A 19,922-nucleotide genomic window follows, 5' to 3' on the forward strand; every position below is an offset into this window, starting at 1 on the left:
CCTGCTTTCCTGTTACTGCCCAGCCCGATGATCACCTGGAGAGTCCCAGTAGATGTTCTGTATACTGAGATCCTTCTCAGCCTCCCCACAACTTTCTTTTTTACGCTGCCATGGTACTCCCACACACTGCCCAGCACCTCTGCTCTGTGCTAGCAGCCCAAGCACAGCAGAGTTACAATCATTTCCTCACAGCAGAGCTAAAATGGCATTATTGTTTTACTGCAAGTGGTGCTGTTCAGTTCCTGAGCCAGCTTCTGGATGCTGTGAGGGCAGGTGAGAGGGGAGCAGCAGCAGCAGCAGGTCACACAGGGCAGGGCTGGCTCCCTGAGCAGCCCCGGGCAGCAGCTGGGCTGCAGGGGCAGGGAGGGCTCTGCGGGCACCAGGGGCACCCAGGGAGCTGGCACAGGGGCAATCAGAGCCCCAGCAGTGATGGCTGTGGCAGGGTGGTGGCTGTGCTCACACCTGTGCTCACACCTGCGCTCCACGCTGCTGGCACTCTGCAGCCTGATCCAGAGGCATTTCAAGGCTATGCAGAAAAGAGTTAAAACCCAGCAGTGTGCTCAAAGCAGAAACAGCTCAGCTGGGTGGCTGTGGCCCAGCACATCGTGGCCTGCTCAAACAAGGCCAGCTGGGCAGTCACTCCTGACTGACACGCTGTCACCGAGGGGAAGGACACGGCGACAAGGGCACAGAACAGAAATGAAATGCAGATCTTTACAAACCAGCACACATCTCCACACAACCTGCCGTGAAATTCAGATGTTTGCACAGGTGACCTCTGTGCCTGGGTGCTGCCACCCTGGGAGCTGCACAGCCATCAGCACCCACTGCCAGCCTTGGGACACACCTGGAGCCTGCCAGGAGCTCCTGCTGCTGCTCAGACACGCCACAAACACCCAGGTGCAGTGCACCATGTGGAATCAACTCCTCCAGAAACCAAAGGGCAAAACGATCACAGAAGGTTGTTGTGAGAGCAGAAGTAGCAGTGAGGTTATTGCCTTTGTGTATTTTTATACTGCATTGCATAATATGCTCACATTGATGTTCAGCACCGTAAATGACACAAAAAACAACCCAAGGCAGTAAGCACAGCAGAGCTGAAGGAAAAAATCCTCACATTTCACATTCCAGTGCATGAATGCTGCAGTCCTCCAGCTTACAACAGTCTATCAAAGTTAGCAAAGACAAATGTGTGTCTTAGAAAAAAGACATTGTTTCAACACTGAGCTATAAATTAGCTTCTGGTTTTCAGGAGCTAGTAAGTGGTCTTTATTCTACTACCAGAAAAAGCCACTCTGTTCAAACTAAGAACATTGCATGCTGCATATGTAGTTGGGGAGCTGCCTTGGGATACCACACTCGCTTTTGTACCTCTTTGAAATCATCCATATCAGAGAAAAGTCCCTGTTTTCTGTCATTAGTGTATTTATGCCAACTGGGACTCTACAGACCTCCAAAGAAATTAAACCAATTATTCTGAAAGTTGATTGAAAAACTTTAAAACATTGGAAGGATGCTACTGCGGTAAATGTCTGAAACATGTGGATTTACAACAACTCCAGTTAAACAAAAAACTACCAAGAAAAGCTTCAGAGCAATTTGCAGCAGCTGAATATTTGGCCCAAACAACTCTCAGAATACAAATTCTCAGTGCTGGGGTACACAGGGCCTGCAAACCCTGCTGTGGGCAGCTCCAGTATGCAATCCGTGCTCTCAGCACCACTTGCACCATTCCCAGTCACCAGTGCCAGGGTCCTTCCACTGCTCTGCACACCACATCAGCACTCTCAGTACTTTTAATACTAGCCCCAAAACCCCACTTGCACCTGAAGTAACCGCAGGAAAACAATAAATTAGTTTTTAACAGCATCTCAAAGAATTCATTTAAGGAATTAGGTCTTTGCAGGTTGCAAACAAAGCCACCTTTCCGCTTACCTTTAAATTTACTAATCTGGAACTTCCATTCTACCCATGCACTCTGCTCCTCAACTGAAATTCTAAAGAGCATTTCACAAAATGTTATTAGCATTTTAGTCTCTATCTATTAATGTCACAACAGACACACAGCTGCCAGAGCTCTGTGCTGCTATTGTGTGCCCTTGCTCACCTGCAGGCTCTGGAGAGGGGACCCAAGCTGGAGGTCAGGGTGCCAGCCAGCCCAGAGCAGCCCTACCTGTGCTGGTTCCAGCCTGGAGGAGCCCCACCTGTGCCAGTGCTCCGTGTCCACCTACCTGTGCCAATGCCCTGTGCCCAGCCCCAGAGCAGCCCTACCTGTGCCAGTGCCCAGCCCCAGAGCAGCCCTACCTGTGCCAGTGCTCCGTGTCCACCCTACCTGTGCCAATGCCCTGTGCCCAGCCCCAGAGCAGCCCTACCTGTGCCAGTGCCCAGCCCCAGAGCAGCCCTACCTGTGCCAGTGCTCCGTGTCCACCCTACCTGTGCCAATGCCCTGTGCCCAGCCCCAGAGCAGCCCTACCTGTGCCAGTGCCCAGCCCCAGAGCAGCCCTACCTGTGCCAGTCCCAGCCTGGAGGAGCCTCGGTGGCAGAAGGAGCAGCCCCTGAGCTGCTCTGCTGTGCTCAGCTGTGTGCAGATGTGGGATGGAGCTGTCCCACTGCTGTGGCTGCTCACCCCGGCCTCCAGGGATGACTCACTGTCACTCACTCACATTAAAGCTCCTGCCCATCCTCTGACTGGGGCTGTTCTGCAATTGTTGTGTCCCACAGTGAGGGCTGGCATGGGCTGGGCTCAGCGCTGCAGCCCTGCCAGCTCAGGCTGCTCAGCCCCTGCCCCTGCTCCTGCCCAGCACAATTCTGTTTAGGTCAGGATGCTCAGCCCCTGCCCAGCACAATTCTGCTCACCAAAGGCTGCTCATGCCATGGGGCTCAGCCCCTGCCCCTGCCCAGCACAATTCTCCTCTCCCACCAGGTGAGACAAGAGAAAGCAGCTTCCCCTGGCCATACCTGACACTCCAGCACCGAAGCCTCTCTCCAGGAATGCTCTGCATGTCACATATTAATGGATCCTGACTAACAGCTTTAGCTGCACATCATGTCTAGACAAAGTGCCCCGCTGTGGGCAGTGGCCTGGAAGGGCACTGGAACAGCTGTGGGGGAACACAACACCAACTGTGCTGCTGACAGGCTGTATGCACACTGCTGACAGGCTGTATGCACACTGCACCTCACCCGGCTCTTCTCCAGCAGGTGACAACAATGGCAATTTCACTGAAGGTTTAGGCAGAAAGGGGCCAAAGCTCAGGCTGGCCAGAGAACCGGGAACAAGCAATGCTGTCCCCAGCCTGGACACCTGGAGGAAGAATTTCTGCCCTGGAAGGGTGGTGAGGAACTGGCAGGGGCTGCCCAGGTTGGTGCTGGAGTCACTGCCCTTGGAGGTGGTCAAGAAGCAACTGGCATGACACTCAGTGATGTGGGCTACCCACAGGGACTCCATCATCCTGGAGGTCCTCTCCAACCTGAATGACTCCATCACTGTATGAGAGGCTGGGGCTGCCCCTGCATCCCTGGCAGTGCCCAAGGCCAGGCTGGACAGGGCCTGGAGCAGCCTGGGACAGTGGGAGGGTGTCCCTGCCATGACAGGGGTGGGACAAGGTGACCTTTAAGAATTCTTTCAACCCAAAGCGCTCTGATTTATGTGCATCACTCAATACCCAGAACAAGTGAGACAGTCAGAAGACTGGAGGGGAGGCAGATAAAGTTGCACAGAAGATTTTGATGGAACAACGTGAGCAGGCTCCGTGCAGAGCCCAGGTGTGCTCAGCAGTGGCCATGGCTCACTCTGACTGTACAGCTGCACCCAGAGCTGGCCACAGCTCCTGCACACCACAGATCCCTGCAGAAAAGGGACACAGCTGCAAAGCCACAGTAAACTGATGCTGGGAGCAGAGAATAGGGGCTAAAGAATTTACAGCCCACGAGAGCCTCCAAAACCTCTCAGCAGCCTCAGAGCCTTCCTGCCCTTGGCTGTCACCTGAGAGGTGAGCACTGTGCCTCAATGCAGAACTGCAGCACTGCTTCCCTTCACTGACATGAGGGCATTTAACTCCCTTTCAGTGCTTCATTATGCTCCAACACGCTGTGCTGCCATTACAGCTTTAAATATTTACTTGACATTATCTTGCATCTGGCAAATGTATTCTGATACTCCCCAGCAAGTCCCATGCAGGATTAAGTTCTCCACTGGTCTTTGCACAGTAACAGATCCCATTTTATTCCACCACTGCAATTCTCTCCAAATCAGCTCTGCAAAGTCCAAGAGTTCTCCAACAATTCTCTTAAGACAGATGAGATTTGCAGGCACCAGACTAATTTCTAAGTTCCTACAGCAGTTAAGACTTCTCCTGCCTCCTCCTCATTTTCTGTGCTGCTCAGACCCCACAGACTGCTTGTTACTCTGTTAGTGCTGCCAATCCATGTGCACCTTCTCCTTTATTCTCTTATTGTTAATTAACTACTTCATGCTGCAAATTCCTGTATTTCAGACAATGTGCTGTTGTCACAATAGCCCTGTACGTGAATTACTGTAACTAGGATGCATTAATAAATAACACATTGAAGGCTTCAAATACATTGGGACAAACCCAGCCCAGCCCTGCCCATCCCAGCACAAACCCAAACTCAACCCTGCCCCATCCCGGGCACAAACCAAACCCAAACCCAGCCCTGCCCATCCCGGGCACAAACCCAAACCCAACCCTGCCCCATCCTGGGACAACCCAAACCCAGCCCTGCCCCATCCCGGGCACAAACCCAACCCTGCCCCATCCTGGGACAAACCAAACCCAAACCCAGCCCTGCCCATCCCAGGCACAAACCAAACCCAGCCCAAACCCAGCCCTGCCCATCCCAGGCTTGGCTGGCTCTGCAGAGCCCCAGGAGAGCAGCAGGGCTCCAGGCTGATCTCAGAGCCGTGCAAGGACACCTGGCTCTCACAAAGGGAGCAGCTGACCAGCACAAAGGGCTGCACAGCCTCCCCCCTCCCAGGGACTCCACAGACGCTCCAGCACAAAGCCAAGGAACATTCTGAGTGTTTCTGTCACCTTGCTGTGCCCCTGAGGCTCACACTGCAGGCAGGCTGCTGTGCCCACATTCCTGCTGCACTCCTGGTGCCATGTTCCCAGTTATTTCCCATGAAGATACCCAGTCAACAGCAAAACAGGGAGTGGGAGCTGCCCAAGAGCAGTTCTGTCTGTTTTTAGAGAAGTGAAAACCCCAAAGAACACTTTTCTCTCAAGCTGCAATGACCAGGCAAGCCCATGTTCTCTGGCCAGCCCCAGGATGCTGTCAGCGAAACACCCCTGCAATGGTGCTGTAATGTACCAAATGTCAATGTAAAATGCAAACCCCAGTTCTCCAGAGGGCCCAAGGAGCTGCTGGCCCAGCACCCCAGCACCCAGACTCTGAGCTGCAGCCCCAGGTGAGCACAGAGCCCATCCCTGCTGGCACCCCTGTCCCAGGGCACAGCACACGGGAGCTGTGCCCAGCACTGCCTGCAGCACACTCACATCTATCTCCTTCACACCCAAACCAGCCACCTTCAGCTTTATTTCTGGCTCAGATAAGGCCTGTGCAGCCTATCCAAGGCTAAATCACCTAAATGCACACCTCCAGCTCACAGCACTTTATTATTGCTGCTGCTGCTGGCATATGGAGAGCTTAGATGAAAACAAGCAAACACTGGGTAAAAACATCCCAGAAAAAGCTGAATATTTATGGCTTGTACCCAGAAACCTGAGTGGCAAATGGATGCTTCAGGTAGAGATGAAAGGAGTGACAGAAGAGTAACTTTTATCTATGCAGTCTACATTTAATGACTGCATGAACATTTGCAGATTATTAGGGCCAGCCTAAGTGCTCTGTTGTTCCTTTGTTCCATTTCTGAAGGGTTTGGACTTTATTTATTATTTTTCTTATTTTTTTTCCTTCCTCCCCCCATAGCTGCAACTAAATATAATTTTTGGCTTTTAAAGACCTATTTCCATTTATAGAATCCAGCTGACAGGCTGAGGCTGGGGATGATGTTCCCTAGCTGAGGCATCTGCCTCCTTGGCAGAGGGAGGGATGATCACGCTGGGTGCATCTCTGGGCATCTGTGACAGTGAGGATGGCAGGGCTGAGAGCAGCCTGGCCCCTCTGGGTGTGCAATGCAGCTCAGCCCCACTGCCCTGCACAGACAGCTCACCTGAGGGCACGGGGCACAGCCTGGCATTGAACTGATGGCACAGGGAACAGCTGCTCCCTCTGACCCTGCCAGAGACTCCTCCACAGGCAGCCACAGCCCCACCTGTGTCTTGGGAGAGCATCTGCAGGCACCTGAGCTCACCTGAGCGCCACACTGAGGGCTCACCTGAGCTGTCCTGAGTGCCACACTGACACCCAGATGTGCACCAAGAGCACTCCCATGACAGGCTGTGTGTGTGCCCACCCCTCACTCAGCCCTGTCCAGCCCTCTGTGCCCTGCTCTTGCTGCTGTGTCACCTGCTCCGTCCCCCCCATGTGCATTCCTTTCAAAACCTGGCCAATTCCTCACATTTCCTCTCCTTCCCTCCCTGCAGAAGTGGAAGAGATCACCCAGATGTAATTTCAGCAAAGAATAAATCCCTCTATCAATGGTGCTGCCCTGAAAGTCAGTAGATGGAAATCTGAATCTGATTTTCAGCTTCTACAGCATTTCTTTCCATAAGACCATTAAACTGCAGGTTCAGAGTTACAGCTCAAATCATGTCTCTTTGCAGACAAGTCTAAGCTCCAAACAATCAAATCGTGATTTATAATCTGTTGTTTTCACTCAATATATCATGTCTAGCAAACATTGATTTATATGTAAGATTAGACTTTGTGGTTGTACTTTCCAAAGTTATTCAATAACAGCAATCATAACCAATAATTGATAGGTAATTTTTCTAGTATACACAAATTAATCTTTGTTGATTTGACCTTAAATTACCAAAGTTTCATGACTCATTTTCCCATACAAAGTTGCAGGTTGGTTTGGTTTCTTGGTCACATTACTCTTCCCCTGCATCTTGTCCTTTGACCATTAAATTCTTTGCTCATATCTCATTCTTTCAAAGTTTACTTCCTTTGTGTATTTGGTAGAAATGCAGACTTGCCTCCCCCGTTTTTACCGGGGTGTTTGAGCTCTGATTTTCCTGCAAAGCATCTTCTCATCTGTTAAATTCTTTCAGCACACCCAAGGCTGAGATCCCACTCACAGAACAACCTCACACTGCCAGTGCAGGGCAGACAGGCAGCTCCTGTCCCAAAGGAACCATTCCCACCCTCTGCCTGTGCCTTGCCCTCGAGGTTTGTGTTCCCAGCTCAGCTCTCACAGCCTGAGGGCAACTGTCCCAGCCCTGTCCTGAGCCCAGATAAAGAGCCCAGATAAAGGGTGACTGCACTGAAGCTCCTGCCCTGCTCTGGAGCACAAACCATGGCTTTGCTGTGGTGTGGAACACAACCCTGGCTTTGTCCTGGTGGTTCCAGGTGTGGAACACAACCCACGGCTGTTTCCCCCCAGGACAGGCTGAGCACACAGAGAAAGGACAGGACACAAACCCTGCCTTCGCTGAGGGGGTTCCAGGTGTGGAACACAACCCACGGCTGTTTCCCCCCAGGACAGGCTGGCTCCAGCCCAGCAAACCCTGAGCAGGCTCCTGACGCCCAAGGAGCAGCAGGACCATGACATGACCGGGGCGGTCTGGGCTGCCCCAGGGGCTCAGCTCACTGCCATTTCCATTGAAATAAAACCTTGATGGAAGGGCCACCTGTGGCTCCATGTGCAGAGCCAGCACCCTCACCAGGGGATTGTTATTTCAACACCTGTCTGCTGGACGTGGCTGTTTATTAATAGAAAGGATCACACACAGCCTGAGGTAAATTAAAATTCCAGTTCTCTATTCCGTGTCATTGAAGAATCTGCCAGGCTGTTATTTGATTTGGTTTCTAGCAAAGCAGCCTAACAAACTTCCTTCCAAGCCATTAATTCAGATATGCAATAAGCCTAACACAACTGCACTGGCTCATTACAGCAATTTGAGGTAACCTGACTCATTAGAGCAGCCACCATCCATCCCCTGTGAGTGCAGCCTTGTTTTCAGGCAGCCTCAGAGATGACCTGCTGTGCCAAATGCCTCTTCTGTCTCAGGAAAACCTCAGGGAAACAGCAAAATGGAAAGCCTTCATTTGCTCAGGCTTTGAATTCATTCACATGCAAGACCATTATAACATTCTGAACATCTTTTTTTCATCCAGAAAAGGATTATTCAACTGGATGAAGGGAAATTCTTCAGTAAAGACAGTACCATGCTGATAGCCATGCAGGATACAAGTTTACAGATAAAACTGATAAGCTCCCTGCTGTATCTGTTGGAAAGGACAGTTTAACCATTCAGGAAAGCAAATTCAGGAAGGACAAATTCTGAGTGTGCCATAGCTGAAATAATAAGAACCAACCTGTGACCTTGGTACACAGCCCAGGCTGCCATCAGTGCATAAAGCAGCTGCACAGAGCTGCTGCCCACACTTAGGGAAAACCACAAAAATCCTCCTGTGCTGAATAAAAAGGACACTAAACGAAGGTACAAAGCCAACTGAGGCAGCACTTAGCCTTTGAGCAGGGACATTTACAGGTGTAGCAGTCATCAAGCTCAGGTTAATTAAGCCTGGCCCTTGAACTGCATCAACCCATTCAGTGGCTGGAGGTGAAGCACAAAATCCTTGAGTGAGACTAATTTGGAGCCCTCCAGCAGAGGAATTAAGCAGCGTAATACAAAGCACCTTCCATGGATTTAGCACACTTAAAGCAAGACTTGTTCACCTAATAAAGGGAGGCAGGCACACAGCAGATTCTGACCCTCTGCTACAGTAAAATCAACTACCTAAAAACAACAACAAAATCATCTCTGTGCATGTTTTCTGTTTCCCAAATAAAAACCTGGTTCTTCAAAGTCAGGTTTGAATAAAGGGACCTGCACAGCCAGCACCCACAGCAGGCTGCTGCAGCCCTCCTAAACAAAAACCTGGTTCTCCCAAGTCAGGTTCACAGCCAGCTCTGAATAAAGGAACTGCACAGCCAGCACCCACAGCAGGTGCTGCTGCTGGCTCCTGACAGCCCTGCTCTCAGTGACTCTGAGCTCACAGCACAGGGACAGGTTTGTTAAACTGGATCGATTTGTTTGTTTGTTTTCATTTCAAGCCACTATCTCTCACATACCCAAGCCACCAGAGCTGGGAGGAGCACCTGGAACGTGCAAGGAGGGTTCCAGGACTGGAACCAGAGTTTTCCTACCCTCAGAGTCTCACATTTGAGCTACAAAACCTCACTTTATCGGGGAGGGACAGCACGTCCTGAGTCCCCCCTGTGGGCTGGCCCGGCTCAGGCTCATCTCTGCTCTCCCTCCCTCCCTAAGGCAGATCCTCCATGTGCCATGGAAAGGAACTGACTTTCACAGGGAGGAGAAAGGAGAATTTCATCCAGTAACTCTTTCTGAAAACAATTCTGAAGTTCCTCCTCAATTCCTTCTTATAAGGCCTCCTGAGAAACCTGCTAAATAATTAACATCTCTTTCTCATTTTACTCCCGTAATGTGAACACCTAATCTATTCCACGGTTACTCCTATATTACAAGAGAATAACACTGCAGTGGGGCTCCAGGGAGAGAATGTGCACATTTCCTCCCTCTGAGCCCCCTGCACGGGCTCTGGGTGGCTCAGTCCCATCTCCCACCAGGGCTCTCTGCAGCTCGGGAGCTCCACCAGAGGAACCAGGTGGGGGTGACAGCAGAAACTGCAGCCAGAACAGCCCCGAGCCCAGAACAGAACAGCCCTGAGCCCAGAACAACCCTGAGCCCAGAACAGCCCCGAGCCCAGAACAGAACAGCCCTGAGCCCAGAACCACCCTGAGCCCAGAACAGCCCCGAGCCCAGAACAGCCCCGAGCCCAGAACAGCCCTGAGCCCAGAACAGAACCACCCTGAGCCCAGCACAGCCCTGAGCCCAGAACAGCCCCGAGCCCAGAACAGAACCACCCTGAGCCCAGCACAGCCCTGAGCCCAGAACAGCCCCGAGCCCAGAACAGCCCCGAGCCCAGAACAGCCCTGTGGGGTGCAGGAAGGGGCTGAGGGGTCCCAGCGCACAAGGGGTGCTGTGAGGAAAGGAGGGAATAACTGAGAGCCAGGAAGAGGTGCTGGCACAGCCCTGTGGGCACGAGGAAACAGCTCAGGGAGGACAGAGCAAAAAGCCTGTCCCAACAGCCTGGTGTGGGGTTTAACCCATGGCACAGGAGGAGGAGAAAGGGCACCCCATCTCCTACCTTGGGCTATGGCCTTGCAGCATCTCCCATTCCATCCCTGCTGGGCTGGCAAAGAAGATGCAGGAGAAAAGGCACCCCATCTCCTACCTTGGAGCTTCCTCCCATTCCATCCCTGCTGGGCTGGCTGCAAAGAGGATAGAGGAGGAGGAGGAGGAGAAAGGGCACCACATCTCCTACCTTGGGCTATGGCCCTGCAGCATCTGCCCTCTCCATCCCTGCTGGGCTGGCTGCATCCATGGCAAAGAGGATAGAGGAGGAGGAGGAGAAAAGACACCACCATCTCCTACCTTGGGCTATGGCCCTGCAGCTTCTCCCCATTCCATCCCTGCTGGGCTGGCTGCATCCATGGCAGAGCACACTCTGTCCCCCTGCCACCCAAAGCACGTGTGCCCCAACAAACCAGCGCTGGGGAGGCACTGAGCAGCCCTGGAGAAACCCGGAGCAGGAATGCCCAGGGAACATGAACGTGTTCCAGCCCTCACGCCCTTGTGCCTGCAGCGTGTGGGCAGCAGCAGAGGTGCTCAGGCTGCAGGGCTGCCTTGGGAGCTCAGCCCTGCAGATGGAGGAGTCTCAGCAGGGTGTGCTGGAGCTCTGCCTCAGCTCCCTCCGTGAGCAAAGGGTACAAAGAGCCCCCTGGGAATCAGCATTTACATGGCATTTGTGCCTTGCTGGCTTGGGCTTTATCCAGGCTGCTCCAGGCAGTATATTTGTACTTGACTGGACACAGCCTTCCTAATAACCATTACTGTTCCTGGTCATTTTTAATGAGTTGATGCAAGGCAATTTCACTTCCTTCCCCCTTCAGAAAGAATTTATTAAAAAGATCTGTATAGGAATAACAGACTCATAATCAGAGAAGCCACATGCCATGATCAGAATTGAAGGAGCCATCTGTTTCTTCACAGTCATGCACATCTCAAACAAAAAGTACACACATGACATATGTCATTACTTCCACTTTCCTGACAGAAAATATTTGCCATGATTGCCTCCCACAGGAGCGCAGGGAGCTCCAGCACCAGCCTGCAGTGCTGCAGGAACCCTCCCACTGAACCTCCAAGAGTGGATTCAGGCTTCATCTCTGCCTCAGCCAACCCAGCAGAGCCTTTCATGCCCCTGTGAACCCTTTGCAAACTTATTTTGCACAAGATCTGCAGCCAGGGCTTGGCTTGCTGCTGCCCACCACCAAGAGGAGCTGCCCTGCTGAGCTCCACACACACACTTGTGTCTTTCCATTTAAAAGTCAATTTAGGAAATTACACTGTTCACTGGATGATATATTTTCATGTCAATATGTTGTAAGATGCAATTTCCCCCCCCTCCATCTAATTCCGAGATGCAGTGATGAAGGCAGTGATGGAAATGCCCCAGACACACCCAGACACACTCCAGCAGGAGGTGAGAGTCACCCTGGCAGTGCCCTGCTCCCCCTGCCCAACACACCAATGACAAATGTTCTGGAAAAAGCCTCTCCTGAAACGTGGTAGAATTCTTCCACCTAAAACGTTTCCTCCTCTTTTCCCTGCCTTGCCTCAGCTCAAACCCTGAGGAGTTCAGGGCTACCTACTGTGCCCTGAGACACTGTGAAAGGATTTCTGCAGAAAAATCAAAGAGTACCTTAATTTAAGTTTGTCTGACCTGGGCTGTTACCCTTGCTTTCAGTTATGGAAAACCTTTAAATAGGAACAGAAAAAAAAAAAAAAAAAAAAAAAAAGAAAGTAAAAGTTGTCTCTGGTTCTTCAGCTTTTCTCTCTGCAGGCCTGGATGCTTTTGCTGTAAGGTGCTCATCAGAGGCCAGGAGAAAAGCTCTGAAGTTCAATCACAGGAGCTCTGCAGGGGATTTTCCCTCCCCCAGCTGCTCTCCTCACTCCTGTGCACAGACAGGTATTTCATTATGGCAACACTGTGACCCTGAGATGGTCTGTACATTCCCCGTGCCAGCTCAGTGCACAGCCCTGTCCCACCCATGTCTGTCCATGTCCAGCTCAGCACAAAGCCCTGTGCTACCCGTGTCTGTCCATGTCCAGCTCAGCACAAAGCCCTGTGCTACCCGTGTCTGTCCATGTCCAGCTCAGCACAAAGCCCTGTGCTACCCGTGTCTGTCCATGTCCAGCTCAGTGCACAGCCCTGTGCTACCCGTGTCTGTCCATGTCCAGCTCAGTGCACAGCCCTGTGCTACCCGTGTCTGTCCATGTCCAGCTCAGTGCACAGCCCCGTCCCACCCATGTCTGTCCATGTCCAGCTCAGTGCACAGCCCTGTGCTACCCGTGTCTGTCCATGTCCAGCTCAGCACAAAGCCCCGTCCCACCCATGTCTGTCCATGTCCAGCTCAGCACAAAGCCCCGTCCCACCCATGTCTGTCCATGCTCTGTTCTGTGACCCCTGACATTATTCTGCAGGATTGCCCACCCATGGCAATCCCTCCTCTGCTGTGATCACCTATGGAATGCGTAATGATGAAAGATGTTATGATGAGAAAAATAAAACAAAGCACTTTATATCCTTAATTCAAACACTGTATTAACTCTGCACATTCTTAAAGTACATTTTTAACTCCTGCAAACATACATACACACACATATATAGTGCATCTATTTTTTATCCAGCCTTCTAAACACAAACTTGTAACCAAAGGTTTGCACTGGGGCTATGATCAACACCAGATTTGTGTTTCAGAAGCACAAAGTCAGGACAGACTTCACAATTCCCATCCTCTCCCACTCCACAGCCACATTCCCTAACAGCTGTGTACACCAACACCTTATTTAAAAATAACTGAGTTAAGGCTCTGCTGAAGAAGAGGGCAAGGTGTCATCAAGATTTATTGGTATTTCAGCTGTCCTTCTGCACTTTCACATCATTCTACCTTCTAACAATTACACTCTACTGCAGGGTGCACAGACAAATTATATCCATGCTGAAATGCCTCAGGGACCCAGCTGAGGGTGCCAGCTCTGTGTCCTGGCACTGTCACCTGGGCAGGGCAGCTCTGGGTGCCAGTTCTGTGTCCTGGCACTGTCACCTCCCCAGTGCCACCCAGGTCCCTCCTGGGCACACCTGGAAGCTTCTCTGAGCACCAAGCTCAGGCTTGTCCTGCTGGCTGACTCTGCTCCATCTGACATTCCCCCTGACCAAACAGTTTCAGCAGCCAGCAGCCATGCACAGCTCAGCTAATAAATGCTATATATTATTTCTTTTTATTTCACTTCTTCTAGCAATAGTAGGGGCTATTTTGAGACTTGGAAGGAAGAAAGCAATCATCCAGAGGAGTGTCAGTAAACTGAGCCCAGCCAAGGAAACAGCAATATTTCAGAAATCTCTTTCTGGACCCTTCCTGCCTGACACTGGCTCAGAGGAGGCTCAAGCACACAGGCATGGAAGGCACTGGCACTCACTGCTCACACAAGTCTGGAAATTCTCCTTTAACACCCTCTTTGCAGTGGGAAGAAATCATCCACCAGCCCAGTGATTCACCATAAACCTGAAGCAGCGGGAGCACCAGGCCAGGCAGGCGGGAGCTGCTCCTGAGCCAGGCTGGCAGGGGATGACACAGATTGCTCCCTCTGCCTTCCTGAGGACACAACGCCCACCCTGCAGCTCAGGGAAAGGCGCACAGGGCAGTGAGCATCACAGGGACGGGCAGGAGATCCTGGCACCAGGGCTCTGCCCTGTGCTGAGCCCTTGGCTCCCCTTCGGCCTGAGGGGAACGCCTCAGCAGGGGCATCTGGATATCCCAAAGATATCAAACCATCAGCCAGTTTGATAAACAACAAGCGTTCTGAATGGAGAGCACTTCAGGCTAACCAACATGCTGTAAGGTTTCTTTTGGCTAATTAAAAAAGTTCTTCAAAAATGGTTCTCTCTTTGCATGCCTAATTTGGTTTCAGGTTTTAAAGCAGTACTTCCAAAAAGAAAAAAAAAAGGCAGCTAGAAGATGCACAAGTTTTGGGAAAATAAAAGCTCTTATACAAAACTGACCTGATTCTAGAAGAAGCAAAACGTGAACACAGCATGGCATAATTGCATGCATTTGTTATCAGAGTCATTCTAGCGACATCTGCTTCTTCCCTTGCCTCACTGATTTGCACATCACAAAAAGCAGACAGCACTGGATGCTGGTCACTCAGGAAGGTCACCCCCTGGCTGTGGCACATGCTTCCACCTTCATTATTTTAGGCTTCTTTCTGACATAACAGGAATTTATTACCATACAGAGAATAACCATATTCCAGAAAGTATCAATAGCAAACGCTTCTAAAATGGTACTGAAAGAATAAATTGAAAACAAATATTAGAAGAAGGGTTAATTTTCTGCCCTAACACTCCCAAGGTTTCCACTGGGAGTTCTTTTTCACTGTGATTTATCACTTTGATTTTGCTTGTTTTGTTCCTCATCTTATTTTCATGCATCACTATATCACATTCATGAGCAAGGTTTCATTGTCCTGCTCCTATGCAAGGGTGATCCAAGGTGTCCTGCTCAGAAATCCAAGCTCTACACAGAGAATACAGAAATCACCAGAGAGAAGCATCAGCAGAAGGGTTATTATTACTTTCTCATGAATTTTACCCATAATTAGACTGATCCTGCAGTTAGGCAGGCAGTAGTCAAACCTGATCAATAAGTCTGCACAAAAAACAACTGAATTGGGCCAAATGCAACAACAAAGGGTAAAAACAATTGCATTAAATAGGTGCTATCATAATTAAAGAGTAAAAGGTACAATGGCAAAATTCTCCTCTCTGAGCTGCGCTGTGATGAAGGCACAGGGTGTACCTGTGCTGCAATTTCTGAATTGGGGGTATAAATGGCACTGTCAGTGACTTTCATGGATCTCCCCTGTGCAAATAAAACCCAGAACACCAAAATGGCAATGACACAGCTGTAAAGGAAGAGAAAACTTTCACTGCAGCTTGGAAAGCAATGCAGAGGTAAGGCATAAATAAAGTAATGAATGAAGCTGCATGGCACATGGCTGAGATAAAAACCAGAACTGCCCAAGAGATCATCAGTGCCTGGGATGTGCTGCTCAGCCCAGCAGGGCTCTCTGGGGCTGGGCAGTCCAGCCCTGCTCCTGCACACCCTCCTCACTCTGAGAGCCCAACACAGCTCCTGCCCAAAACTCAACTCAATAATAAAAACCTCCTGCCCCAAAACCCAGACCCAACACAGCTCCTACCCCAAAATCCAAATCCAACAAAGCTCCTGCCCCAAAACCCAACAAAGCTCCTGCCCCAAAATCCAAATCCAACAAAGCTCCTGCCCCAAAATCCAAATCCAACAAAGCTCCTGCCCCAAAATCCAAATCCAACAAAGCTCCTGCCCCAAAACCCAACAAAGCTCCTGCCCCAAAACCCAGACCCAACACAGCTCCTACCCCAAAATCCAAATCCAACAAAGCTCCTGTCCCAAAACCCAACAAAGCTCCTGCCCCAAAACCCAGACCCAACACAGCTCCTGCCCCAAAACCCAACAAAGCTCCTGCCCCAAAACCCAAACCCAACAGAGCTCCTGCCCCAAAACCCAAACCCAACAGAGCTCCTGCCCCAAAACCCAACAAAGCTCCTGCCCCAAAATCCAAATCCAACAAAGCTCCTGCCCCAAAACCCAACAGAGCTCCTGTCCCAAAACCCAGACCCAACACAGCTCCTGCCCCAAACCCCTGGGAAGCCTCAGCCCTGCACAGCCCACCCCAGACCTGCCCCCTCCTGCACACACCATCAGGAAGCAGAACATTATTCCTATTCCACTGAAACAAAACACCATTAACTGATTCTGAATAGACACAAGAGGGAAATTGCAATTACAGCAACTCCAGCTGCTGAGCCAGATGTGAACAGCAGCCATGGACTCTGAGCTGCACTTGAACAGCACTTTCCAGAATTCCCCAAGAAGACTGACAAACACAGACAGCCCTGCTGTGAGACTGAAGGATGTTTTCCTAAAAATACCTTCTTGCTTTCCTTTCTTATTGCCTTTTCTAGACTTTTTTACACTCCATGCAGTAATTGGAATAATACAAAGTATAAATACGGTATGTGCCTGCCACCACAACTACAGTGCTGAGACCCACAATAATCTTTAATGCAAATGCATTTATTGCAATATCTGGAGTATCATGAGATATGCAGTAAGTGAAAGATGTCATACAGGACAGTCATAAAACCACAAAATGGTTTGGGTTGGAAGGGACCTTTAAAGATCATCTAGACCAGCCCTCAGAAGCCCTAAAGCTGTTTCAGTCTTGAAATCTGCTAAGAGGAAGGTGGAAGAGGAGAATGTCATTTTCAGTAGGAATTAAAGGGAATTACATTGTTTGGAATGATTTTTCCACTTACATTGAAGCATCAATCACAGCTCCCACTCCCAAACTCGCTCATCACTGTTGATGCACTGTTTACACAACAGCCAAAAGCAGAAGGTTTCTTTTCTTTTCCAATGTATGACTCCTGCTGTTCTGTTGGGATTTTTTCTTCCCCCACCCCCAAAGACAGACATAAAAAAGAACAATATATTTTACCATTAGATACAAACCCAAGCCGCACACGTTCATTCGTTTCCTTTAAGGGCCATTAGCTAAAACTTACAGAAATACAGAACCCAGTTGAAGTTCTATCAAAGTGAACTCACACTTCAGTCAGTTAATTAAATAATCCTTGCCAACCTGAGGGCCCTCAATCCTGTCACAACAGTCCATAAGCACTGATGGTAATAAAATATTAGTTCTGAACTGCTCTCATTAATATGAAGCTGAACTAAACCACAAAGTTCAAACTTTGCTCAAGTGGCATTAAAAATAAGTGTGGGCATCTTTAAACTGCCCAGGCATTGATCTTTGTGTTCAATAGCTCTTTATTCAAGGCCATTTAGAAGTGTAAGGCAGCAAAAGCCTTTCAGGGAGCAGTGCAGGCTGTTACAGAGCTCAGGGCAACCCTGGCTGGTTCCACATGCTGCTGAGAAAGTGCCAGGGGTGATGCAGAGCCGCTGCACAGCCCAACTGCCAGCAAAGAGAGCCAGCTTTGGGAGGATCTATTTTTGGAGGGATGTAAAGGTCACTGGCTGAGGCCTTCAGTCATGCAATGTCATCCCCATGCTGAGCCCGAAGATGCTCCTGAACAAGGCATTTGCTGTACAGTAAATGGCAGATTTTTGTCCAAGACATTACTGATCTGCAAGTTCACCTTCAGCAAACAGTGCCAAAAGTGCTCTCAGGAAAAAGAAATGGCACAATTACAACTGGAGCAGGAGATAGAAAATGTCTGTAAAAATATAATGAGAGCTTCTGGAATGCTGCTATGATCCTGCTCCCATGAGAACAGCAAGAATCAGAGGACCAGGTTTTTAGGAAAATATGCAAGATTTCAAGTTCCTGAAGAGCCACTGAAATGTCATGTGGTCTACAGGAGGCCACAGAACCCGGGCAAAAAACACTTTCTGTGTGCAGGGCCAGTGCCAGGGGCCAGGGCAAGGCCAGGCCAGTGCTAAGGCCAGGTGTGGTCAGTGCCAGGGCCAGTGCCAGGGCCAGGTGAGGCAGGCAGATGTGCAGGTACAGCTGGCAGCAGCCACAGGCTGTGACAGCAGCCAGGACTGGCTGCAGCACTGTGCAAACCACATCTGCTCTGTGTGTGCAGCCTGATCCCCACAGCTGGGCACAGCAGCCAGGCCCCAAGATTTGAATGCATTATTTAACCCCTCTCCACTCTCCAACAAAAGCTTTTTCCCTTCTGGGAGGTCCCACTTTAGCTCCTCTGTCTGAGGCTTCACGTGTGATGTCTGAGTTGAAATTAAGCCACTCTTCACCTCCCCCAAAAGGGATTGCTTGGAGTTCACAGATCACACAAAGAGAACCCTCTCCCTCCTCCTCCTCAGCCTGTGAGTGTGAACCCTCTGTGCCAGCCCTGAGCCATCCCCCTGGCTCTGCTCTGGACGCAGTTTGCCACACAAACACATCAGTCTCAGGCATTACCAGAGGCAGGCTCTGCCTGTGGCTGGGCAGGAGGGATGGCAGGGCTGGCACTGAGTGAGATGGGCAGCAGCACACTCCTGGCACACAGCTGTGCACTCACAGAACATCCCTGCCTGCAGGGTAAGCCAAGGCACTGCTGCAGATCCTGGTACACAAACGGTACCAAGGAACAGCAAGGAAGGAATTCATGTTCCAATTTGCAAGCTAAACTTGTACAGCAAACTTGCAGAGAATCAGAACATCATGAATTTTGACAGCTTTGTCAAAAGGAGGAAAGAAACAGAGAAAATAAAAGATTGAAAGAAAGAACAAAAGAAGGAAAGACTGACCCTGCTGGTGCAGGAGCCTTCCAGCTGGAACATCACCAGCACTGCTGGCACTGGCAGAGCAGGGTCCAACCAACTCTTGTTGTTTTCAGAGTCCACACACCTGACAGGAGAAAAACTGCAGTCCTTGAGGATGCTGGGTGTGACTGAATGGCAGGGAGAGGAGGCAGCCTAACCTGGGCTGTGTACAGCAGGAGACACCACGGGCAGCAGATCCACAGCATGTTCTGCTTCTGCTCTGCTCCCCAAGACCTTCTCTGCCCAAGAATAACATCCTCAGTCTGCTTAGGAACTGCTCTCCCAAATTGTTCAAGCTCTGGAATGCAGCAAGCAGGGCCAATGAACTGCAGTGAATCTGAAATGCTTTTAGTGCCACTGGAAAGGAAAAGCAGTGTTTGCCTGTGCTCTCTTCCTAGCAAGACAGAGAAAGGGTAAAAACTAAAGAGGTGCCTTGTTGTACAGCACTTCTTGCTTCAGTGTTATTTTCATTACTTGTTATTGCCTAGGGCATGAGTTTACACGAAGGGAAGAAGGGGAGGAACAAGGTACCATTTTCATTTTTATCTCCTACGCTCCCATAACTTACAGCCACTGATGTTGCACAACTTTTGTCCCCATTATTTCCAGGATGGACTTTCCTGCTTCTCTATCACACCATGTTCTGTTTCATCAGAAGCTGAGCAGCAATTTCCTTTGTAGCTCAGATCACAGACATAAAAATGGGCACCGCTATCAGGATGATTTACAAAAGGCACAGGTCCTCTGCAGCCCCCACACAGACACTGCACTCCTTGTCTCCTCTTTTATGACAAGCAGCAAATGAAGTAATGAAGTAGAAACGAAGTAATAAAGCAAAGATAAATCATTCATCCTGGGAAGGTCTGGAGCAGACCAATTAAAATAATGCCTCAGACACACTGCCATAACATATCATACCTATGGCAAGAGACACCAGCATGAGCAAGCCCTGCAATTACTATTTTCTCCAATTATATCCGCAGAGATTTCTAGCTCCAGCATAATAAAAGATTAACAAATTAAAATATATTTAAACGCTGAATCTTTATGTTTTTCCAGTTAGCTGTTAAAGGCAGTGATAGTGACACATCTCTGCCTGGAGAGGAGCCTTGCACACTCCAAAACCACGAGCGGCTGCAGCCAGAATCACTGAGGATGAGGAGGGTCTGCTGCCTGAGCACACAGCTGCAGCCCCAGCAGCACAGCAGGTGCCCAGGCAGGCAGGGACCCCTGCAGCAGGTGCCAGGCTGGCTCCTGCCCTGGATGGGCACCCAGGGCTGCAGCA

General features: G+C 50.1%; 1 protein-coding gene across 5 annotated transcripts in view; it reads right to left on the reverse strand.

Annotated features, from left to right (window-relative positions):
• The window catches only part of FGF13 (fibroblast growth factor 13), a 186,410-nt gene that overhangs the window by 90,772 nt on the left and 75,716 nt on the right, over positions 1-19,922 (reverse strand). Inside the window, exon 1 of one of the 5 annotated variants that reach the window (XM_059483037.1) lies at positions 10,614-10,777. The exons of 3 other annotated variants lie outside the window; for them this stretch is intronic. In XM_059483037.1, the coding sequence (XP_059339020.1) occupies positions 10,614-10,644 (31 nt within the window). In that variant the 5' untranslated portion in view covers positions 10,645-10,777. Of the gene's footprint in view, positions 1-10,613; positions 10,778-19,922 lie in introns of those variants that run through there. One more of the 5 variants, XM_059483034.1, reaches the window with a different exon arrangement.

The sequence above is a fragment of the Ammospiza nelsoni genome, chromosome 15, assembly GCF_027579445.1.
Source record: "Ammospiza nelsoni isolate bAmmNel1 chromosome 15, bAmmNel1.pri, whole genome shotgun sequence".
Lineage (NCBI taxonomy): Eukaryota > Metazoa > Chordata > Aves > Passeriformes > Passerellidae > Ammospiza > Ammospiza nelsoni.